This window comes from Bos grunniens, chromosome 8 (genome assembly GCF_055505025.1).
Source record: "Bos grunniens cultivar Pamir isolate PY7600 chromosome 8, Bosgru_T2T1.0, whole genome shotgun sequence".
Classification (NCBI taxonomy): domain Eukaryota; kingdom Metazoa; phylum Chordata; class Mammalia; order Artiodactyla; family Bovidae; genus Bos; species Bos grunniens.
Window position 1 is genome coordinate 69527317 of NC_141172.1, and position 24913 is coordinate 69552229.

At 45.2% G+C, this 24913-nt stretch overlaps 1 protein-coding gene across 24 annotated transcripts in view; it reads right to left on the reverse strand.

Annotated features, from left to right (window-relative positions):
* LOC147367359 (tumor necrosis factor receptor superfamily member 10A-like) overlaps positions 1–24334 on the reverse strand; it is a 46663-nt gene extending 22329 nt beyond the window's left edge. For 5 of the 24 annotated variants that reach the window (XM_086416300.1, XM_086416298.1, XM_086416293.1 and 2 more), the window contains exon 1: positions 23587–24334. In XM_086416300.1, coding sequence (XP_086272426.1) covers positions 23587–23757 — 171 coding nt within the window. In that variant the 5' untranslated portion in view covers positions 23758–24334. Of the gene's footprint in view, positions 1–788; positions 1101–17443; positions 17642–23586 lie in introns of those variants that run through there. The other 19 variants (XM_086416312.1, XM_086416306.1, XM_086416302.1 and 16 more) reach the window with 14 other exon arrangements.
* Positions 24335–24913: the final 579 nt, after the last annotated feature.

Genomic DNA, 24913 nt, shown 5'->3' on the forward strand with positions numbered 1-24913 from the left:
AGATGTGTATTTTCACGATTCCTGTAACTTTGTTAGACCCTCAATTTTTTTTTTATTTGACCCTCTAAGCAGCTTTGAAAAGAGCCTCAAACAATGCAAGAAGGCGGTGCCAAGTGTGCACATTTTTCCCCATGGTGAGTTTCTTAAAAATGCACACTCAGGGACGGGGAAGCCTGGTGGGCTGCCCTCTATGGGGTCACACAGAGTTGGACATCAGTGAAGCGACTTAGCAGCAGCAGCAGTGCTGAAACACATCCAGAGCCTCCAACTCCCCTCTGAAAGAAAGTGGTGAGAATCTGACCCAAGCTGAGTTGATTGGTGGTTTCTATTCATAAAGCGCAAGGAGCTGGAAGCAATTTTGAAGTTGTTCTCCTTTCAGAGAAAAGGAAATGTAAGGGTGCTTAAGGCAGTGGTGGGGGAAGATGGAGCCTACACTTAGTGATTTACAAAGGACACGTTTTAGAAGATACATGCAGTGCAAAATAGCAAGAGAGAGAAAAGAGTGAGGAGGGTATGCAGAGGGAAAAGGGAAAGGAAAGGAAAGAAATGAGATCGGATGCTCCCTGGGCCTGGGGCCAATCCAGAGGTCAGGCTCTCCAAGGAGCCAGATCTTCCAGGCAGCAAGTAGACGCCAGGGATCCGCACTCCTCTCGGGCCCCCCACCAACACGCCGCGAATTGGACTTGCCCAGGCGGGTCCTGACGGGATTTGCCCAGCCAGGCGCGCCCGGGCCTTTTCCGGGCCACCAAGAGCGCCTTTTGGAGCCAGGACTCGCGGCGGGAACTCACCAACAGCAAGACACCCAAGACGGTGAAGATGAGAGCCCAGGGGCCCCGGAGTCGAGGCCTGGGGCCCTGGGTGCACCCTGCCCGGGAGCTCGAGGAGGCTGCTGCTCTCTGTCCCTGCTGCCCGGTGCGGTCGGGGAGCGTTCGCTGTCCAGGTTGCCGCGGGGTGACAGCCTCCAGAGCCATCAGAAATGAAAGTGTGTTTTGTGGGGCGCGCGATCACCCCTGCGAGGTGCGCAGAGCGGAGCTCAGCTGTTTAGCTTAGCCTACCTCTACTTGGGATTGCGCCACCCGCGGTAGCGAATGAGCCAGTGCTTGCTGATATAATCATTACCACTTCCAGCCAATCACGCGTGGCTCAGGAGAGGAGCCCGGGCTTTACCAAAAGGGGAATTTCCGCCGGCGAACCGCGTGTGACACGGTTTTTCATTCAGCGCTAGGCAGGTCTGTGCCTTCGTTCCAGGCAGGTCCTAATGCCCCACGGGTTGAGAAAATGAATGAATCACCTGTCTTCTAACTACTGCCTTCTGCCCACTCCCAGCTTCTGCTCCTCCCCGCCCCGCCCTTCATTGACCAGGGCCCCAAGGAGGCCAGAGAACATGGACAGCCAAGAAGGAGATCCAAGAGGTGCCCTGTACTGTACTGTAGGGGAGTCATGGGTCAACTAAGAAATCTTGAATTGTTAGAAAAATGAGGAGGTTGCAGGACTCATTGCACTTTCTGAGATTTAAGTACTTAGGAAATGAGACAGACCTGGTGAACCTTTTTGCCCTGGGCCTATATCATATAAATAGTGTTAATAATCACTTTACTATAGAATTACAAATAAGTATTTATTTAAAGGCAAAGAATTGTTGTTTAGTTGCTAAGTCATGGCGAACTCTTTTGCAAGCCCATGGACTGTGGCCCGCCAGGCTCCTCTGTCTATGGGATTTCCCATGTAAGAATACTGGAGTGGGTTGCCATTCCCTTCTCCAGGGGATCTTCCCGACCCAAAGATGGAACTCAAGTCTCCTGCGTTGGCAAATGGATTCTTTACCACTGAGTCACCAGGGAAGCTCCCAAAGGCAAACAATACACACCATATTTTCCTGTTGTGAACTCTACTTTTCAAAGATCTGAAGTATCATTAGCACCGGTTTCTAAGTTTACTTTTTTCACTTTTATTTTATAAACCTGAAGTTCTACCCAACAGAACATTTTGGAGTCTGGTGAATAACTCCCCGCCCCAATATAAGTGGCATCCAGGAGAAAGAAGGTGGCCTGGCTGTGACTATGTAGTTGAAACACTTTATTTGCAGATGAATACATCCACCAAGTCCTATTTTTTATGTTCACAACTCTGAATGTCTCTGATTTCACAAACTGGGGTCACCATTCACATTGAGGCAATGCAGCACTTCCTATCATCAGGCTCAGAGAAGGGTCCAAGTCACCCTGGACTGTCCCATCTCCCTAGTTTGCCAGGATCAACAAGTTACCAAATCAGGATTTCCCTGGTGCTTTAGTGGTTAATAATCTGCCTTTCAATGCAGGGATCTCAGGTTTGATCCCTGAGAGGGGGAACTAAGATCCCACATGCCTCAAGCTACTGAGCTGGCACACCCCCAGCTACTGAGTCCTGCCCTCCACAACTAGAGAGTGCATGCACTACAAGGAAAGAAACCCACAGGATGGAAGGAAGATCCCCCTGCTGAAACAAAGACCCAAGGCAGACAAATCAATAAATACTGGCTTTTAAATAAAATCTATTTTTAAAAAGGTACCATACCGCCTTTGATGGTACCTAAAAAGCTAGCATTCACTCCTCAGGGTTCCCAGTATCTTCTTCTACTCTTCCTCGCACCTCCCAGAGGGTCTCTGATATGTGTGGGCTCTCCCCACGGACTCCATACTTCTGCTGTTCCTGAGCCCAAGTCTGTCCCCCATACTTCACTGGTGCTGGGCCCTCTATCCTACGAGGGTATGAGTGCTTATGACAGCAAGGCAAGTACAAATTGTTTGGTTTTTTTTTGAAAGTTTCCATCAAAGTCTGTTACAGCACCTTTCAGATTTAGTCATGCAACATAAAAAGAGAAAGGAACCCTTATTATGAAAACCTCTTCCACTGAAAGGAATAATCTACTCTCAGATGAGCCTGGTTCCAAAAGGAGTTAAATCCCTCTCTGCCTTTGCTTTCTGGACAGGAAGCGCCACAGGCCTGCTTCCTGTCAGAATGTTGCAGACTGGAAACAAGGGTTTCTGTCTTGGGCTGCTGGGCAGCCCTGGGAGGTGTTCTCGAAGTTGCGCCCTCAGAAGCCTGGTGGGGGCCCAGGGTGGGGAAGAGCTTTCGTATGTGTTGTTTGTCACAGCAGTGCCCGGCAGCCAGACCCTGTATTGGATTTTGTTTTTCTTTTTTTAAATTGTGGACCAGAATACCAACATGTCCACTAAGAGCTCTGAATTCTGATCATCCAGAGTCAATAAATCCCTGTGTGACTTGAGGAAAGTTTGGGGTTTTGTTTGTTTGGAAAAAAATTTTTAATTAATTAATTCATTTCTGGCTGTGCCAGGTCTTCATTGCTGCGCACTGGCTGTTCTCAAGTTGCGGAGAGCAGGGGCTACTCTCTGGTCCTGGTGGGCGGGCTTCTCATTGCCCTGGCTTCTCTTGTTGTGGAGTACAGGCTCTAGAGCCCAGGCTTCAGAAGTTGTGGTGCAGGAGCTTAGTTGCTCTGAAGCATATGGAATCTTCTCGGAGCAGGGATCGAATCCCTGTCCCTGCTTTGCCAAGCAGACTCTTAACCCCTGGACCACCAGGGAAGTCGGAGAAAGGTGTTTTGTTTTGTTTTGTTTTCATTTTATTTTTGGCTGCCTTATGGCATGTGGGAACTTAGTTCCCTGACCAGGGAGCAAACTTGTGCCCCTGCAGTGGAAGCACAGAGTCCTAACCACTGGACCACCCGGGAATCCCCGTGTTTTGTTTTGTTTTTAATTTAACAATTTTAAAAAAGGTACACTTTGTCCCTTGACCCCTGAGGCCTGAGGCAGGTCTTTTGTTAACAGTCCAACTAGGGGAGCGGGGAGTCTACGCTGGTCCTGGGGAGGGGAGCTGCCAGAGAGAACCCAAGGCAGATTGGATGCAACGGATGACTTGGGCTGGTGGAGGTCCTGTGTACCCCCAGCCTCATCACCTACCATGACACTGAGAACCAAGAGGAAGCAAGAGACATTTTAACCAGCCCCGCAAAACCCTCCCCAGTCCCTGTGCTAAAGCCTGCAGTCATACACTCTCTTGAGTCTGTTAACTCTCAGTTTACATCCAGTCCTTTTTTCTTTTCTTTTTGCCTTTTCATCCTCTTCACCCATTTCTCCCACCCCACCCTGCTGCCTCCTACTTCTGGCAGCTATCAGTTTGTTCCCTGTATCTCTGAGCTTGATTTTTTTTAAGATCTCACATATAATAGAGATTATATTGTAGTTGCTTTCTCTGTCCTGTTTATTTCACTTAGCATAATGCCCTCAAGGCCCATCCATGTTGTCACAGATGTGTCTTCTTCAATGTCTTCTTTTCAATATGCATATCTTTTACCTCCATGGTTAAATCTATTCCTAGAAATTTTATTCTCTTTGATGCAATTGTAAATGACATTATTTCCTTAATTTCTCTTTCTGCTGGTTTATTATTAATATAAAGAAATACAATGGTTTTTTTCATGCTGATTTTGTATCCTGTAGCTTTATTGAATTCATTTATTCTAAGAGTTTTTGATGGAGTCTTGAGGGTTTTCTATATATAAAATCATGTATCTGAGAACAGTGACAGTTTTACTTCTTGGTTTCCTATTTGGATGCCTCTTTTCCTTGCCTAATTCCTCTGGCTTGGACTTGTAGTACTCTGTGGATAAAAGTTGTGAGTGGGGCATCCTTGTCTTTTTCCTGATCTTAGGGGAAAAGTTTTCAGATTTCCTGTGAATTATGCCACGCAGAGAACTTCCAGATAAGGAAGACACCTCTAGATCAGCAAAGGGTACTTCTTATTGCCCTTTAGTTACAATCAAAAAACATTAAACAAGATTCAAATACCACTAGGCTTCTCTCAGACCTCTCTTGTGAAGGAGTTATGCTTTCAAAAGCCCAGTCACATGTGGGATCCTCCCCTTTAGAGGAAGGACACAAGAAGACACCAGAATGAATCCGCTTTGGAGGGAGCAGTCACTGTAACCGCCATTACTCTTTCTCCTGGGGCAGCTGAGAATGGTATGGGTGACGTCATGTGTCACCCCATCACCTTTTGGGACATCTTTTCATGGGCAGATTTCTCCCTGTCCTTAGCTGCAGTCAAGAGCCAAACAGGACAGTGCTGGAGAGAGATTGCTCATAGGAACCTTTATGTATTATCTGATTGTTGCCATAATGGTATGTTTATTTTCTATAACAGTTAGTGTTAGTTGCAATCTTGCTAAACTCTTTGCGACCCTATGGACTATAGCCTGCCAGGCTCCTCTGTCTATGGGATTTCCCAATCAAGAATACTGGAGTGGGTTGCCTTTCCCTCCTCCAGGGGATCTTCCTGACGCAAGCATTGAACCCAGGTCTCCTGCATTGCAGGCAGATTCTTTACCATCTAAGCCACCAGGGAAGCCAGGAAATGCAGGTCCCTGCTTTCCGCTACAGACCAGGGCATACAGGATGGGGGTGAGCTTTGTTTGGACCACTTCCCTCCCACGGGGTCTTCCCTCCCTACGGTGACGACATTCCCCCTCTGAAGATCTCATGCTCCCTCTGAAGGTGTGAATACTCTGCCACGGTCTGCCCTCATTCACTTGCAGAATTCTGAAGAGCTCTGTACAGACCTGCCCCTGTCCCGGCCCCAACATAAAACCCTCTGACTTCTCAACTCCAGTCCTGGGCCTGACTTTTCTCCATCATGGGGCAGAACAAGTACATGGAATCAGTTGTGAGCAACCCTGACATCATAGCTCCCCCAATCTCCAGACCGAAATGAACAAACTGTTGGTAAGAACCGAAAGAGTGCATGGGTATTTGTGTGTGTGTGTGTGTGTAGGAAAAAATACCCCTCTAGGTTAACCCAGATATTCTATTTCTTCTAGGAAGCCCCATGTTCTAGTAAGAACATCATCAAGAATCTAATATAATCTATTTTCAAATATATTCACAAGTTCTTGGCTCTCAGGATGCTGGTGATTGAGGTTTTTGGGAGAAAGGATGGTTGAAGGGCTCCAACATAACAACAGATACATGCCATCTTGGGAATGCACTTATCTTCTCACGGTTATCTTCCTAACTGTTAGAGAGCCCCACAGGAGATGTAGTGTCCATGTTGGGGTGGGGAGATTGGGGAAAAAGTGAAATGTCAGGAAAAAAGGTACAGAGCTGGAAGATGGAAGTTTCCTATTGTGAGCTGTCACAGGACATCTGGTGCTGGTTTGGAGGAAAGCGGGATAACTGAACAGGAGCAGACTGTGGAGCAGAGGAGAGATGGCACTGGAGGGCTGCCATGGCTTCAGGGTGAGGCAGAGGGGCCAATGGGCAGGGGCAGAAGGGCAGCCCCTGGGAGTGGATACAGCTCTGTACTCAGCACCTTGGCTTTGGGAAGGGGACAGAAGCCTGACTGTGGAGCCTCCTAGCAACTCAAAGGGAGAAGAGCTAGGGACTAAGGTCCAGGAGAGACAAAAAAAAAAAAAAAACGGGTCTCTGTGAGGTTGCAGGGCTGAGTCACCAGGCCTACTGAGAAGGTGACAGAAAGGCCAGTGGGGACAGAAAGAGAAGGTGTCCCCAGAGTAGCAGGAGGCTCACAAATGAGGGGCCACAGGAGGACCCCAGCAAGCAAGATACCTTCCCGACAGCTGTCACAGCCAGTCTGCACCTCCAGGAGCCTAGCAGGCCCAGGTGCAACCCGAGACACCACTGGGGCAGGCTGTGGGCAGTCAGGCCCGGCTGGGGCCCCTTTCCCAGGGGAAGGGCAGGGAGGAGATGGACGGAGGAGGGGCTGAATTCTAGTCTCCAAGAAACCTGGTGCCTGGAAATCTTGAGTCAGAGCAGGAGACACACCCATGCAGGAACAAAGAGGGGAAGGAAGGAGTGAATGACCCAGCAAGAACATACACCCCTGTCCCTGTGCCACTCACAGCTTCTCCAGAGGAGACTGCAAGGAGGGGGAGGAAAGTACACACATGCTTCTTTTTATATAAAGTTATGTATTTAGGTCATGGATTCATGAATATACGAGTCTCTTCTAGCTAGTGGATAATGTAGCTATTTCTTGTATTGTTTGATAATATCAACAAACTCTTCAAAGGGATCTCCAACTGTTTCCCTGTCTAGAAGAAGAGATAAACCAGGGACTCCGCTTTCTTTAGGAAATGCACATGCAGAGGCTATCTGTCCTGTGTTCTTTTGTCCTATCGTCAAGCTCACCGATCCTTTCTTCTACCGGTCAATTGCACAGTTAAACACGTGTAGTGTGGATTTTTCACTTCAGCTGTTTGACTTTTCAGCCCTACAATTTTGTGTTGATTCCTTTTGATAGTTTCTATTTTTACAGACCATTCCCTGCAGTAATCCTCACTTCTTAAGTATCTGCTCCAGCTTTGATAACTGTATGCAGCTGAGTAGCCATCACCCAGTCAAGACACAGAACACTCCCAGCACCCCACACAGTCTCTTCTGCCCCAGTAGTCCTTTCCCACCCACCCCATCAGGACAGGCACTCCATCCCAGGATATATGGGACTCAAATGAGGAATATATATGAGGGCACTTAGGAAAACAGAAGAATAGTTATTCCACAAGTGCGGAGACGCTTTGCACCATTATCAGTAGTCTAAATAAGGAAATGAAAGCATGCGATAGTCTCCAGGGAAGGTGAAAAGATAAAATTAAGTACCAATTTTGATTTTTTGAAACCATCTCAAAACAGGAGGCTGCATCCACAATGACAAGAATTTCTACATGAAACTAGGATGCAACCTCATTCTTTTCTTAAAACTTAATTTAGGACTTCCCTGGGAGCACAAAGGATAAGAATCTGCCTGCCAATGCAGGGGACACAGGTTCCATCTCTGGTGCAGGAAGATCTCACATGCTGTGGAACGACTAAGCCCACGCACCACAACTACTGAGCCAGAGCTCTAGAGCCCTCGAACTGCAACTAATGAGCCCAAGGGCTGGAACTACTGAGGCCGCGTGCCTGGCGCCCACGCTCCGTAACAAGAGAAGCCGCTGCATGAGAAACCTGGGCACTGCACTGAAGAGCAGCCCCTGCTCACTGCAACTAGAACAAGCCCACGTGCAGCAATGAAGACCTACCGCAGCCAAAAATATAAATAAATAAATGGATCATATGAAATTTTTTTTTCACAGTTAGGAAAAATAAAACAAAGAAAGACCCACAACCTCAGATCAAAGCTACTGAATTCCAGGAACCAAAGCTGGACGCACCTGTGCCCAAGTGTGTGTGTGAGGCTGGGTTACAGTAAAAATACACTTGTATATTTACAAGTACAAAATATGTTTGGTGGGTTGACCCAGATTCTACTCTTCTAGAAAGTCACCTACTAACGTCATCAGAAAACATATATGGTTTTATTTTCAAATATATTCAATGTAATAATTTTGAAAAAATCAGAAATTTTTAGTTTTAGGAGGCTTATTACTAAATATTATAATAACCACACAGTGGCATACATGCAACCTTTATTCAATCATTCAACAACCATAGGAGCACCCGCTCTGTGCTGCCTGCTTTAGGTTTCAGGAATATATTGACAGCTAGTGAAAACAAGACAGGTAATAAGTAACATAACATCTCTTAGAGCAGCCAGTCTACCACAGCTGGCTCCCTTCCCCTCCATGAACCTGATCTCCCTCCTTCACCACTTCCTCTTGGGGCAGAAGGTGGGACCAGAACGGCCTTTTCCTGTTTCTACTGCAGTCCTGGGCAAGCAGAAGGGCCAGGGCCCCACAAGATCCATCACACATTCATCAGCACGGACTCTGTTGTTTTTCTAGCTTTAGTTTCATTACTTTCTGTTCTAATCTGTACTATTTCCTTCCTCTCTTTGCTTTACCTTTAGTATGTTCTTCATTTTCTAGTGTGTCACTGAATAGTATTAGGTTATTGATTTGAGATTTTTCTTCTTCCTTAATGCAGTCATTTATAGGCATAAATTTCTTTCTAAGTTTTCAGCTGCTTTAGCTATATCCCATAAGTTTTGGTATACGGTATCTTCAGTTTCATTTATCTCAAAATATTTAACAATTTCTTTTTTGATATCTTCTTTGACTAACTGGTTATTTGAAAGTGTCTTGTTTAAATTTTATCATAGCTGTGAAGTTCCCCAATCCCTTCCTGTTTGTGATTTCTAATTTCATTCCATTGTGGTGGGAGGGTATGTGTTCTATTATGGCTCTCCTTTTAAATATATTGATATTTGTTTTATGAGCTAGTATATGGTTTATTTGGAGAAGGCAATGGCACCCCACTCCAGTACTCTTGCCTGGAAAATCCCATGGATGGAGGAGCCTGGTAGGCTGCAGTCCATGGGGTCGCTAAGAGTCGGACACGACTGAGCAACTTCACTTTCACTTTTCACTTTCATACATTGGAGAAGGAAATGGCAACCCACTCCAGTGTTCTTGCCTGGAGAATCCAGGGACAGGGGAGCCTGGTGGGCTGCCGTCTATGGGGTCGCACAGAGTCGGACATAACTGAAGTGACTTAGCAGCAGCATATGGTTTATTCTGGAGAATGTTCCATGCACACTTGAGAAGAATGTATTTTGTTCTTGACTGGAGTATTCAATAGATGTCTGTTGGTCTAATTGTTTTATAATGTTCATGTCTACCATTTTCGCGTTGATCTTCTTTCGGTTCATTATGAATCCTTACAGATTAAGGAAGTTACATTTCTAAGTGTGATTTGTGTTCTGAGTACTTTTTTTCTAGTTTGTTTTTATCTTTGTTATGATTCCTTCCCTTTGGCTTTCTTAATTTTTATATATCCTTTAGGCAAGTTTTATAATTTGTTGTCATATTGAAGTTCTTCCCCTCTCCAAAGTGGTAAGAAATTTTTTCTCATATTTTTGCAGTACTCTTCTGGTTTCATATATTACAATTAATTGATTGATCCACCTATTTTTAATTATCCAATAAGAAGAGCATAAGGAAGAAACATCATTCTTTTTCAGAAGTCATCCTCGTTGCTGTATCATCATTATTGAAGAGTTAGTTTTTTATCATTAATAGGAAGTGTCATCATCATAACACATTATTAAGGAAAGGTTTTAAAGGTTGGGTTTTTTTAAGAGCATCTTTCATTATTAATAAATATGAATTAGATGAGAGAGACAGATCCTGCAAGGAAGACTGAGGTCACTGAAGGAGGAAAGCCCAGGAGGTGAAGGTCAAGCCTAGGGACATGGGGTCCCGGGTTGTGACAGCTCTTCCAAGTCTTCAGCTCAGTTCCAGATCACAGAACCCCCTTCCTTTGGGTCACTGTGACTCTCTACAGGTCGGACCATTTTTCCTCTTGTTTTCCCGCCAGGGCCCAATGGCATGGGCTTTGTTTGAAGGCTCTTCCCTCATCACTGTATTTGTTCTGTGCCTCTTTGTGTCTCTTAAGGACTACGAGCTCGTTGAGAACAGGAATTAGGACTTCCTTCTCTAAGTTCTAGAGGCCCAGGTGGTGCTGTTCAATAGAGTAATCACCAGGTCCTTATGGGAATGGAGCACTTCAAACAGCTTCTCTGAATCAAGATGTGTTGCAAGTGAAAAATACGTTCTGAATTTCAAAGACAATATTTAAGAAAAAAAAGTCCAGCAGTATTTTATATTGATTGTTGTTGTTTAGTCACTAAGTCATGTCCAACTGTTTGCGACCCCATGGACTGTAGCCTGCCAGGATCCTCTATCCATGGGATTCTCCAGGCAAGAATACTGGAGTGGGTAGCCACTGCCTTCTCCAGGGGATCAGGGGATCATTCCCTTCTCAGGGGATTTTCCCCACCCAGGGGTGAAACCTGGGTCTCCCGTGTGGCAGACAGACTCTTTACCATCTGAGCCACCAGGGAAACTCCTGAGCTTCCCTGTACCCCATTTTCTCCCCTCTTCCTATAGAGCCCCAACCGCCCCCAGGCTTTCCCATGCTGGTGGGGTCTTCTGAGGCTGCAGAGCCCCTCCTCATCCGACTGTGTGGCCCCACACTGCCCCTTGCCCTGTCCATCCCCACACCTCTTCAACACATTTCCCCTTAGGCCAAGCTAGCTTCTCCACTGGGCACAGCAGGCTGCAGGTTAGGGCCCATGATCCCATCAGTGGCCCATGAAAAATTTTTCAGTATATATGTAGAATCTAGAGAAATGGTACAGATGAACCTATTGCAGGGCAGGAGGAGAGACACAGATGTAGAGGACACACATCTGGACACGGGATGGGGGCGGAGGTGGGGGAGGGAGGGATGGGATGAACTGAGAGATTGGGATTGACATACACACACCGCCACGTGTAAAATAAATAACTAGTGGGAACCTGCTGTATAGCACAGGGAATTCAGCTTCATTCTCTGTGATGACCTGGAGGATTGAGGATGTCTAAGAGGGAGGGCTATGTGTATACATATAGCTGATTCATTTCATTGTACAGCAGAAAATAATACAATATTGTAAAGCAATTACACTCCAATTTTTAAAAAAATCTTGAAATCATACAAAACTATTTGCATAGAGTTCAATCTCAGTTATATTCATCTTTATACCTATTGAGTCCGAAATGTAATCTTTAATTATTTTTGTAAGCAAGAAGGGGCCTAGAAAGCCCAAAGGTGCTGACAGCAGACAGAGTCATAATGAGGCCACGAGTGTGCTCCTTCAAGGTTCCCATAAAACCCTGAGCCAACTTGACTGGCCTCACACCCAGCCCTGTTCCCCAGTAGCACCTGAATCTTTCCTATTTGGGGACTTGAAGGTCAATAGTAATTCGCTGTCCTCTGACACTCCAGTGTTGGCTGAGGTTGGTAGGAAGAGTCAACAGGTGGAGGACGAGAGGGCCTCGTATTTAAAGCTTGACTAAAGGATGAAGCTCAGCTTGTGCCCACACCCTTGTGACCCTTGACCTAGATGAGGCCTCCCCTCACAGGACTCCCCCTGCAGCCCATGGAGGCCAGGGTGGGCCTTGCAGAGGCCCTGCAAGGACAGCTCTGAACACTCAGCAGGAGCCCGGGGGCTGCAGGGCACAAGCCTGGAGCCTTTTCCCACCCAATGAGGGGGACTGAGGGGATCCTGACCTGCAGACAGCAGAAGCCTGTCCCCTCTCCACTGTCTTGTCAGGAGACCTGGGACAGGAGCTTGCCCCTTCCTCCTCCTCATCCAGCCAGCTGGCCCTGTTGGGTCCCCTACATCATCCCTGTGTCTGTACCCAGGTGCCCTGAGAGGAAGCTCGTGGCCATGGCTTGTACCCCCTGGAGCAAAGTCAAGTGTGTGGACCAAGAATCAGGTACCCTGGCCCATGAGGAGACTCCCTCTCCCTCCTCAAGCAGTTCACACACACATACACACACTCACACACACTTTTACAAATAAGCATTATACTTAGTGCAAACAAACAAAAAATCAGATCACAGGATCAAACGTTAAGGAACTATCCTCAGGTTTTAAAAGACATTGATCTTTTGTGTATTAACTATAGGTTTTGTTTTGTGAAGCCCAAGAATACTGAACTCTTGCCTGGAAAATCCCATGGACGGAGGAGCCTGGTGGGCTGCAGTCCAGGGGGTCGCTAAGAGTCGGACACAACTGAGAGACTTCACTTTCACTTTTCATTTTCATGCACTGGAGAAGGAAATGGCAACCCACTCCAGTGTTCCTGCCTGGAGAATCCCAGGGACGGGGGAGCCTGGTGGGCTGCCGTCTCTGGGGTCGCAGAGAGTCGGACACGACTGAAGTGACTTAGCAGCAGCAGCAGCAACAGCAGCCAGAATACTGAAGTAGGTAGCCTATCCATTCTCCAGGGGAACCTCCCAACCCAGGAATTGAATCAGACTCTCCTGCACTGCAGGGGAGTCTTTACCAGCTGAGCTACCCAGGAAGCCCTACATATGGCAACTTATATCTATAACAGTCTATTTTAAGTTGATAACAAGTGTGATCCCATTCTAAAGCTCATCATTTTTAGTCTCCTACCCCCAACATTGTACATTTTTGATGTCACTTTTCACATCTTTTCATCTTGAATATCCCTTTGTTAATTATTGTAATCATAGTTATTTTTACTGCTTTTGTCTTTAAGCTTCATATTAGCTTTATAGGTAATCAAACCAGTACTGTTACTAAATATTTACCTTCCAGTGAGATTTATTCTTTCATATCTGTTCTTGTTATTATTTGATGGCTTTTATTTTCAGCTTAAAAAAAATTTTTTTAACATCTGTTTTAAGGCCAGTTTAGTGATTAACTCCTTTAGCTTTTGTTTGTCTCACCATAACCATAATGTGCTCAGTCATGTCCGACTTTTTGGAGCCCACCAGGCTCCTCTGCCCATGGAATTTTCCAGGCAAGAATACTGGAGTGAGTTGCCATGTCCTCCTCCAGAGGATCTTCCCCACCCAGGGCTGGAACCTGCATCTCCTGAGTCTCCTGAATTGGCAGGTGAGTTCTTTAGCACTAGCGCCACCTGTCTGGAAAACTGTTTTGTTTATGAATAATCACTTTGCTATGAAGAGTATTACTAGTTAGACGTTTTTTTCCTTTTAGCATTTTGAATATATTGTGCCACTCCCTTCTGACTTGCATTTTTGTGCTGAAAAGTCTGTTGATAGCCTTATGGGGGTTCCCTTGTAGGCAACAAGTTGTTTTTCTCTTGCTGTTTTTAATATTCTCTCCATTATCTTTAACTTTTGACATTTTAATTATAATGTGTCTTAGTAAGGATCTCTTTAAGGCAGCAGCAGCAGCAGCAGCAGCAGCAGTAAGGATCTCTTTAAGGTCCTTATTTGGAACTTTCTGAGCTTCCTATATCTAGGTGTCTGATTCCTTCCCCACATTAGGTAAGTTTTCAGCCATTATTTAATCACATAAGTTTTCTGCCCCTTTCTAGTTCTCTTTTGGAGCCCTATAATGCAGTACTGCCCTATAATATCCTTTAATGTTGTCCCATAAGGTCCTGAAGCTATCTTCACTGTATTTCATTCTTTTTCCTCTCTGATGTTCTGATTGGGTGAGTTCCACTGCCTTGTCTTTTTTAAAACATTTTTTAAAATATATATTTGCCTATTTATTTGGTTGCATCAGGTCTTAGTTTTGTCACATGGGATCTTTTGTTGCAGTGCATGGACTCTCAAGTTGTGGTGTGTGAGGTCAGCAGTTGCAGCATGGGCTTAGTTGCACCGTGGCATATGGGACCTTAGTTCCCTGACTGGGGATTGAACCTACATCCTCTGCATTGCTTTCTGGTAGCTCAGCTGGTAAAGAATCCACTTGCAGTGCAGGGGACCACAGTTCAATTCCTGGGTCGGGAAGATCTGCTAGAGAAGGGATAGGCTACCCACTCCAGTAATCTTGGGCTTTTCTGATGGCTCAGCTGGTAAAGGATCCACCTGCAATGTGGGAGACCTGGGTTTGATCCTTGGGTTAAGAGGATCCCCTGGAGAAGGGAACGGCTACCCATTCCAGCATTCTGGCCTGGAGAATTTCATGGACTGTATAGTCCAGTTCAGTTCAGTCACTCAGTCCTGTCCAACTCTTTGCGAACCCATGAATTGCAGCACGCCAGGCCTCCCTATCCATCACCAACTCCCGGAGTTCACTCAAACTCACGTCCATCCTGTCAGTGATGCCATTCAGACATCTCATCCTCTGTCGTCCCCTTCTCCTCCTGCCCCCCATGCCTCCCAGTATCAGAGTCTTTTCTATTGAGTCAACTCTTCACATGAGGTGGCCAAAGTATTGGAGATTCAGCTTTAGCATCAGTCCTTCCAAAGAACACCCAGGACTGATCTCCTTTAGAATGGACTGGTTGGATCTCCTTGCAGCCCAAGGGACTTTCAAGAGTCTTCTCCAACACCACAGTTTAAAAGCATCAATTCTTCGGTGCTCAGCTTTCTTCACAGTCCAACTCTCACATCCATACATGACCACTGGAAAAACCATAGCCTTGACTAGACGGACCTTTGTTGGCAAAGTAATGTCTCTGCTTTTGAATATGCTATCTAGATTGGTCATAACTTTCCTTCCAAGGAGTAAGCATCTTTTAATTTCACGGCTGCAATCACCATCTGCAGTGATTTTGGAGCCCCCAAAATAAAGTCTGACACTGCTTCCCCATCTATTTCCCATGAAGTGATGGGACCAGATGCCATGATCTTATTTTTCTGAATGTTGAGCTTTAAGCCAACTTTTTCACTCTCCTCTTTCACTTTCATCAAGAGGCTTCTTAGCTCGTCTTCACTTTCTGCCATAAGGGTGGTGTCATCTGCATATCTGAGGTTATTGATATTTCTCCCGGCAATCTTGATTCCAGCTTGTGCTTCTTCCAGTCCAACGTTTCTCATGATGTACTCTGCATAGAAGTTAAATAAGCAGGGTGACAATACACAGCCTTGACATACTCCTTTTCCTGTTTGGAACCAGTCTGTTGTTCCATGTCCAGTTCTAACTGTTGCTTCCTGACCTGCATACAGGTTTCTCAAGAGGCAGGTCAGGTGGTCTGGTATTCCCATCTTTTTCACAATTTTCCACAGTTTATTGTGATCCACACAGTCCATGGGGTCGCAAATAGTCCGACACGACTGAGCGACTTTCACTTTCACTTTCCCCTGCATTGTAAGCTGGAGTCTTAACCACGGACCACCAGGGAAGTTTCCACTGCTTTGTCTTTGAGATGACTGATCCTTTCTTTACTTTACCTAGTCTGCTGCTGAACCCTTCTATTGTTTGTCAGTTCAGTTATTGTATGTTTCAGCTCTGTGGCTTCTATTTGACAGTTTCTTATATTTTCCATCTCTTTGTTGAAGTTCTCACTGTATTCATCCATTCTTCTCCCCAGTTCAGCAAGCTTCTTTATGACCATTACTTTGAACCCTTTATCAACTAAATTATTTATCTCCATTTCATTAAGGCTTCTTTCTAAGGCTTTATCTATTTAGTCACTTGGAACAGGTTTCTCTGTTTCTTCATTTTGCTTGATTCTCTGTGTTTATTTCTAGACAGTAGATGAAACAACCACCTCTCTCCCAGTCTTGAAGGAGTGGCCTTGTGTAGGAAATGAATTTTTCATTCAGCCCTACCCCTGCTCTTAGTCATCTCTCAAACTCTTGGGATTGTTGAAGCAGCCTACTATATTTTTTAAGAGTTCCCAGTAGTTGAGCATGTGCCAAGACCTGTCCTATTGCAATGGAGCAGGACACTATGGTCCTTGCGCTCCCCCCACTACGTCCTCTGCCTGCCTCTTGTCTATGGAAAACTTCAGTCCAAGAATAAGTTTCATCAAAGAAGTGAGAAATGCAGAAACAAAGGAAAATAGTCAAAGGAGACCAAATTATCATAATGTAGTCATTAAACTTAGTCAAGGATCTTTAGTTCTTTCTCAAGGGCTATAGATAATATTCTGAGCCATATCCTGTGAGCTGTCTTTTTTTTTAAAATTAATTTAATTGGAGGCTAATTACAATACTGTAGTGGTTTTTGCCATACATTGACATGAATCAGCCATGGGTGTACATGTGTTCCTCATCCTGAACCCCCTCCCACCTCCTTCCCCATCCCATCTCTCAGGGTCATCACCGTGCACCAGCCCTGAGCACCCTGTCTCATGCATCAAACCTAGACTGGCGATCTAGTTAACTATGATAATATACATATTTCAATGCTATTGTCTCAAATCATCCCACCCTCATCTTCTCCCACAGAGTCCAAAAGTCTGTTCTTTATATCTGTATCTCTTTTGCTGTCTCACATACAGGGTTATCATTACCATCTTTCTAAATTCCATATATATTTGTCTTAGTATACTGTATTGGTGTTTTTCTTTCTGACTTACTTCACTCTGTATAATAGGCTCCAGTTTCATCCACCTCATTAGAACTGATTCAAATGCACTCTTTTTAATAGCTGAGTAATATTCCATTGTGTATATGTACCACAGCTTTCTTATCCATTCATCTGCTGATGGACATCTAGGTTGCTTCCGTGACCTAGCTATTGTAAACAGTGCTGCGATGAACATTCGAGTACACATGTCTCTTTCAATTCTGGTTTCCTTGGTGTGTATGCCCAGCGGTGGGATTGCTGGGTCGTATGGCAGTTCGACTTCCAGTTTTTAAAGGAATCTCCACCCTGTTCTCCATAGTGGCTGTACTACTTTGCATTCCCACCAACAGTGTAAGAGGGTTCCCTTTTCTCCACACCCTCTCCAGCATTTATTGTTTGTGGACTTTTTGATAGCAGCCATTCTGACCGGTGTGAGATGGTACCTCATTGTGGTTTTGATTTGCATTTCTCTGATAATGAGTGATGTTGAGCATCTTCATGGTGAGCTGTCTTATAGATACTGAAACCCCAAGTAGAGAAGTTAACTACATGATGACCAGACTGTACCCAGGATATGAGGTGCCACAATTCCAAGAACTGGCCTCAGAGAAATGGAAACAAATGGACCCTGGAACTGTACCTAAAACAATCAAGATGATGCTGGTCAGACCACCGATGACCAATTTGAAGATGACTATCAGAGCTGACTCTGCTGTTTCTATATGTGGTTCCCTCCTCACTTCTGTCTATAAAAGCTCTTGCCCACAGGTTGCCGGTGGGGGCGGGGAGTCGGCCTTCGGATAGATGTTCACCACTCTCGACCCACAGTTGTCAGCATCTGAAATAAAGCAAACTTTCCTTACCACCAACCTGGCCTACTTATTGGCTTTTGGGCAGAGAGCAGCCAGACCCACACACACACTTTCAGTAACACTATCCCAAAGGGGAAGATTTCAGTGCCTAGATTCAAGTTGACTGGAAGTCAGCCACATACACACACAAAGAAATTTACAGGCCAATATTCTTGATGAACACAGATGCAAAAGTCATCAACAAAATTTTAGAAAGCTGAATTCAACACTACATTAAAAGGACCATACAACATAATCAGTGGGATCTATTCTAAGGATGCAAACTGTGATTTGAAATTTACAAATTAAAAAAAAACAACACAAATTAGTCAATGTGATATACCACATTAATAAAATGAGGAACAAAAGTCATATGATCATCTCAATGGGTACAAAAAAAGCATTTGACAAATTCAATATTGATTTATGATAAAACTCTCAACATAGCAGACATAGAGGAAATACACCTCAACATATAAAACCCTGTGTGACAAGGCCACAGCAAACACCACATTCCATAGTGAAAAGCTGAAATTATCTCCTCTAAGATCAGGAACAAGATACAGACACTCACTTTTGTCATCTTTATTTAACATAGTATTGGAAGTCCCAGCCAGAGCGATTAGGTAAGAAAAAGAAATAAAAAGCATCCAACTTGGAAAGGAGGAAGTAAAAGTGTCCCATTTTGCAGGCAACATGATATTATGTATAGAAAATGCTAAACACTCCATTTAAAAAAACCTCTTAAGACTAATAAATGAAGCCAGTATAGTTACAGGATATAAAAATCAATATGAAAACATATGGTGCATTTCTTTACATGAATAATAAACCAGCAGAACGAGAAATAAGGAAACAATCTAATTTACAATGGCATCAAAAGAATAAAATTCCTATGAATAAGTTGAATAAATTTAGCCAAGGAGGTCAAAGACTTGTACATTGAAAACTGCACAAATAAATGGAAAAACAGTCCATGCTTATGGATTTGAATAATCAATATTTTTGAATGTCCATATACCCATAGAAATCTATAGATTCGATGCAATTTTTATCAAAATTTCAATGGCACTTTTCACAGAAATAGGACAAATAATTAAAATTTTTACAGAACCACAAAAGACTCCAAAGAGACAAAGTAATTTTTTAAGAAAAATAAGGAAGGCTGGTGGCATCTTGCTTCCTGATTTCAAGCTATGCAAGTGAAAGTGTTAGTCGCTCAGTTGTGACCGACTTTTCGACCCCATGGACTATAGCCAGTCAGGCTCCTCTGTCCATGGAATTTTCCAGGCAAGAATAATGGAGTGGGTACCCATTCCCTTCTCCAAGGGATGTTCCCAACCCAGGGATCAAATCTGGGTCTCCCCCACTGCAGGCAGATTCTTTACCATCTGAGTCACCAGGGAAGCCCTGTATTGCAAAGGGAGAGTCTTAAGCACTGGACCACCAGGGGAGTCCCTTAATGAAGGATTTTTGCATGTATATTTATAATAGATGTTGATCAGTATTTTTTTTTTTTGGTAATGTCATTGTAAGTTTTGGATACCAGGGTTGTGCTGGCTTTATAAAACAGTGAAGAACTGTTGCCTGTTCATATTTTCTGAAAGAATTTGTATAAGACTGATATTATTTTTTCTATGAATATTTATAGAATTCCTCAATGAAACTACATGGGCCTGCAGTTTTCATTGCTGTAAGATTTTAAGTGATGAATTCTAATCCATAAAAGATATAGGATTAATCAGATTTTCTTTTCAACTTGTATCTGTTTTACTAAGTAATATTTTCAAGGAATTTGTCCATTTTATCCAAGTTGTCAAATTTATCTGCATTAAATTATTCCTAAGTTCCCCTTATTGTCCTTCCTAGGCTGCAGAATTTGTTATAATATCTTATCATTAATTGTTGATATTGGTATTTTTTGTTTTTTTGGCCTTTTTTCTTTTAAAATTTGGTTTGTTAATTTCATTAATCATTTCAGAGAATCAACACTTGGTTTGTCAATTCCTTTCATTATTTGTATTCTATTTCATTGATTTCTACTCATATTATTATTTTCTCCCTATTCTTTTGAGTTCAATTTGCACTTATTTTACAGTGATTTAAAAATGTGAATCTTCAGGTCACTTTTTTTTCTTTAATTAAAAAAAATTTTACTCCCCATTTCTCCCAACCCCCTATTCTTTTAATAGAACATCTTTAATTGGAAGAGCTTCCCAGGTGGCACCAGTGGTAAAGAACCCACCTGCCAATGCAAGAGACTTAAAGAGATGTGGGTTCAGTCCCTGGGTCGGGAAGATTCCCTGGGGGAGGGCACAACAATCCACTCCATTCTTGCCTGGAGAATCCCTTGGATAGAGGAGCACGGCGAGCTACAGTCCATAGAGTTACAAAGGGTAGGACACGACTGAAGTGACTTAGCATGCACTCACACTTTAATTAGGAGAAGGTGATGGCACCCCATTCCAGTACTCTTGCCTGGAGAATCCTATGGACAGAGGAACCTGGTAGGCTGCAGTCCATGGGGTCACTAAGAGTGATTGAGCGACTTCACTTTCACTTTTCACTTTCATGCATTGGAGAAGGAAGTGGCAACCCACTCCAGTGTTCTTGCCTGGAGAATCCCAGGGATGCGGGAGCCTGGTGGGCTGCCTGCTATGGAGTCGCACAGAGTCGGACATGACTGAAGTGACTTAGCAGCAGCAGCCGTAGTACACTTTAATTGAAAACTGCAGTTTAAGCACTGTGTTAGCAGCTTTTCACAAGTTTCCATTTAGTATATATTCATTACTATTTGTTTTGAAATTCAAAAAAAAATTCTTTTGATTTCATCTAAGAACCATAATGATTTGAAGGATGTTGCTTAATATTCAACTCCAAAATTTTGGAGTCTTTTTCTAGAGATCATTCTTGACTGGCATTGTAATTTCATTAAAGTCAGAGAACAGAGTTTATATTATTTCATTGCTTTTAAACTTATTTAGACTTTTTAAATTGTCTAGAATGTGGTCTATCTTAGTGGAAGTACCACATTCACCAAAAAAGAATGAGTCTTCATTAGATGTTGCAAGCATGCTCTCTGAATGTCAATTAAATCAAGATGGTTGATTTTTCTTTTTTTTTCTAATTTGGTCTCTCTGTGCAGCTTCGAGGATGTTAGTTCCTCAACCAGTGAACCTGTTGTGCCCTCCATAAGACAGCAGAGTCCTAACCACTGAACAGTCAGGGGAATTCCCATTATGGTTGACAGCGTTACTTCTGTTGTTGTTTAGTGGCTAAGTTGTGAGAGACTCTGCAACCCCATGGACTATAGCCTGCCAGGCTCCTCTATGGGATATTCCAGCAAGCATGCTGGAGTGGGTTGCCATTTCCTCCTCCAGGGGAGCTTCCCCAGCCTAGGGATCTAACCTGTGTCTCCTGCATTGGCAGACAGATTCTTTACCGCTGAACCACTGGGGAAGCCCGATAATGTTACTACCCTTTTTCATTTTCATTAAAGGGTGATATGATAGTCCTTTGATTTCATCAATTTTTGCTTTATGTATTTTTAAAGCTCTTTTATTAGGCACAATATATTTATGGTTAAGATGTCTTCCTGATGAATTGATACTTTTAACACTACAAATGTACGTTTAAAAAATCTTTGGTAACATCAGATGAAAACTTGAAATAATCTTCTATGGACCTGGGCAATCCTTCAGCATTGACATTCAGTTATCTCTATTCTGTCCCCAGCTTGCTGGTCACATTTCCCACCACCCAGATCAATACCCCCATGCCCCTCAGAGCAGGACAGAACACTAACATTAGTGCAGGCATCTTAGAACCCATACCACCCACGCATTCAGGGGGAGTCCTGTCTGCAGCCTGCTGAGTAGCCCTGCGCAGGGGCTGTGGGGCACCGGGGACAAGGCGAGGTCCTTCCTTTCCTCAGGGCAGTTCTGGCCACAGGAACCTGAGGCACAGACAGCGATTCCTGTAAAGTCACCAAGGTGAAAAGAGCCTGGAAGGGCTGCAAGGCAGATGGGACAAGACTCCCAGTGGCAGGGAACAGGTGTGGACATGGAGGGAAAAGTCCCACAGTGCCAGGATCACAGACAAGAAGGAAGTCAAAGTAATGGGAGTGGGGGTTGGGGCTGGGATGGACGAGGAGGAGGCTTCCTGGTGTGTAATCTCCATTGCAGGCTGTTTGAGAGACAACCACTGGGGTGCACCGGGTGCGGTGGAGATGTGAGACTTTGCCACTCACAGACTTGTGGTGTGTGTGTGTGGAGGGTGGGTTGGGAGTGTGAGAGAGAGAGAGAGACAGGAGGGAGACAGGAGGGCTGCGGTGGAGCAGCAGCATGGGACGAAAGAGAGGGAATCCAGGAAACTTTCCTGGGGGTCCAGTGGTTAGGATGCTGCACTTTCACTGCAGGGGTCAAGGTTGGATCCTAGGTTGGGAACTAAGATTCCTGCAGCCTTTGAGCCTTGGCCAATTAAAAGAAAGAAAGCAAGTGAGAAGGGACGATGGGTTGTGGAAGTGTCTTCAGTTCGGCTCAGCAATTTGTCCACTCTGCTACCAAGCTGGTGAAGTTAGAGATGAGTCCGGACTGGGGATTTCCTTTCGTGCTTCTTACCACTTACTTCCCGCAAGTGATGCAATACTGTTAGCTGGGTTTGCAGAGTCTAGTTGGACCTTGCTGTGTGCCCAGGTTACTTCCTGGAGCTGATGTAACTGTTTTAGGGTCTAGTTTGATTTTCACTCTCCCTTGATAGGTCACCCAAAACAACATTACTCTTTCCTCCCTGGGGACAAATGGGCCCTAAAAGCTGCACCGTTTCTTTTTTTTTTGAACAAAAGATTCTTTAAATTCTATACTGCTTTACAATTTTCAAGCGATTCACACACAGGATTTCATATAATCTCACAATAACTGTTCTTTTCCCCTCATCCCTATCTTGCCCCTCACTGCTTCCCTCTCCTCACTGGTAACCACCAGGTTGTTCTCTGTATCCCTGAGTCTGCTTCTTTTTTGTGTGTTACTCACTAGTTTGTCATAATTTTTATATTGCACGTGTAAGTAACGTGGAAGTAACATCATACAGGGTTTCTCTTTTACTCTAAACCCCATCAGCTGTGACGAAGCCATAGTGTCAGACTTGTCCTCAAGGTCTTCCTGTACTCTGAGACCTATTTCTTCTAAGATTTGTGTGGCTGTGGGTAGTTGTTTTTACAAGTAAAAACACAGCTAGGTTAACAGTAGACCCTTCCGCCTGGAGTTCAGGGCAGCCATTAAATAGTTTTTTCAGAATGCATGCCACACCTGTTTCAGACTCAAAACAGAAATCAAAATAACATCTTCAGACCCTTTCCTCCTAAACTAGACAGAGCCCCTGAGGCTAGCCGCCTGATTACTGGGGATTTACCCTGTAACCCCTGTGGGTTGCTGCAGAAGAAAGTAGAAGGAATTTGCAAAATGACCAACAGCAGCCGAGAAGGGGTGCTGAATGCAAGGGAGGGTGGGAAAGCTACTTTTCTGTAAAAATCGAGGGGAAGAATAGATGCGATGAGCATATTCTAGAATCTCAACATAAAAGGGGAGGGGAGAGGGAAAGGAAGAAGGGAGACAGGAGGGAGGAGCGGGGAAGGAAGGGGAGCAGAGAGGCTTCCAAAGGAGTTTTCCATTCCTTTTCCTTTGGAATTTACTTCTGGGACAGCCAGACAAGCCTAGGACCGGGACGGAGAACACGGGCTCTTCTCCCTCTGGGCCCGGGTCTGTCCTGCCAGGCCCTGAACCTGCTCCTTCCCCCCATTCAGCCCACGGTAGATCTCGCTCGGACAGGCCCCGGCCGCAGCTGACCCGGGCAAGCACGCCGCCCGGTCTTTTCCCGCCGCCATTTACCGGCCACCAGGCGCGCCTTCCGGAATGGTACCCGCGGTGGTACTCACCCACAACACGACACCCATGACGAAGACGAGGTACCCGAACCGAAGTTTGGGGGCACCGGAGCGCCCTGCGCCGGCGCTGGAGGAGGCCGGTGCCCTCCGTCCGCGCTGCCCCTTGCGGTCGGGCAGCGTTCGCTGTCGAGGTCCCCGCAGGCTGATGGTAGGCACGGTCATGAGGAATCTTCACGGTCGTCCGTGGAACTTGGAAAGCCGGCCTCTGATGTCTAGACTTCGGAGCTCTTCTGTATACCTCCGCTCCTGCGCACTGTACTCAGGCTTTTGGAGAAAGCAGGCTGCTGTGGCCCCGCCTTGTCTTAGGATATTGCTCAATCAGTCCCGGAAAAATAAGAATCTCCGTCCCCCTCTCCTGTCTCCCTCTCGAACGCGAGTTGAACGCAGCCTGCGTGCGTGCTCAGTCGCTCAGTCGTGTTCGACTCTTGGCTGACCCCATGGACTGCAGCCCACCAGCCTTCTCTGTCCATGGGCTTTCCTAGACAAGAATACTGGAGTAGGTTGCCATTTCCTCCTCCAGGGATCTTCCCGATCCAGGGATAGAACTCTCCTCTCCTGCATCTCTTGCATTGGCAGGCGGATTCTTTACCAGGGAGCCACTTGGGAAGTCCGATACATAAAGAGTTGGCATTAAAGGTTCTTCTTGAACCGGCTCCCTTCTCAGGGGCAACGACCCTCCTGAGCTACCTCTAGTCCTCTGACTACCGTCTTCTACTGGCTCTCAGCTTCTGCTCCTCCCAGGCTCATTGACAGTGTGGGTGCAGGGGAGGGGTATCACTGCCTCCAGAGTCACGTGGCAGCTCTGTGCCAGGGGAAAGATGTTGAATCAGAGGTTTGCTCTTAGCATCTTAGTAGCCAGGTGCCTGACTGGAGCAGATACTCAGTGAATAGGTGGGTCGACAGAATGAAGGTCACAGAGACTGCCATCAGTGGGTCTGAATTCAGGTCACAAATAGGCTTCGGATCTCCTCCATCACTACCTGTGCGTTGCAGTAATGCCAGGGTCAACGTCTGACTTTCACACGCAGGACTTCATACTAACTCCTCTCGACCCTACTGCTGCTCTTGCAGTCAGGCAAGCTAGAGGAATCCACTCCATTCAGCCTTTCTTGGAGATTTTTCTTCCCTGTAGAGTCTTTAAAGCCTTTGGGAAACAGAACTGCTGGTGGCTAATTGGCATAGGAAACCAAACCGGCCAGGAGGAAGAGGTCCCCACGTGGGTCGGGCTCGTCCAGCTGTCCCGAAACATCCGCGCTCTGCTGGACTTGGGTTGTGGGGAGTCCAGTATTGGGTGAGTGGCACAAGACTAGGTCCTACA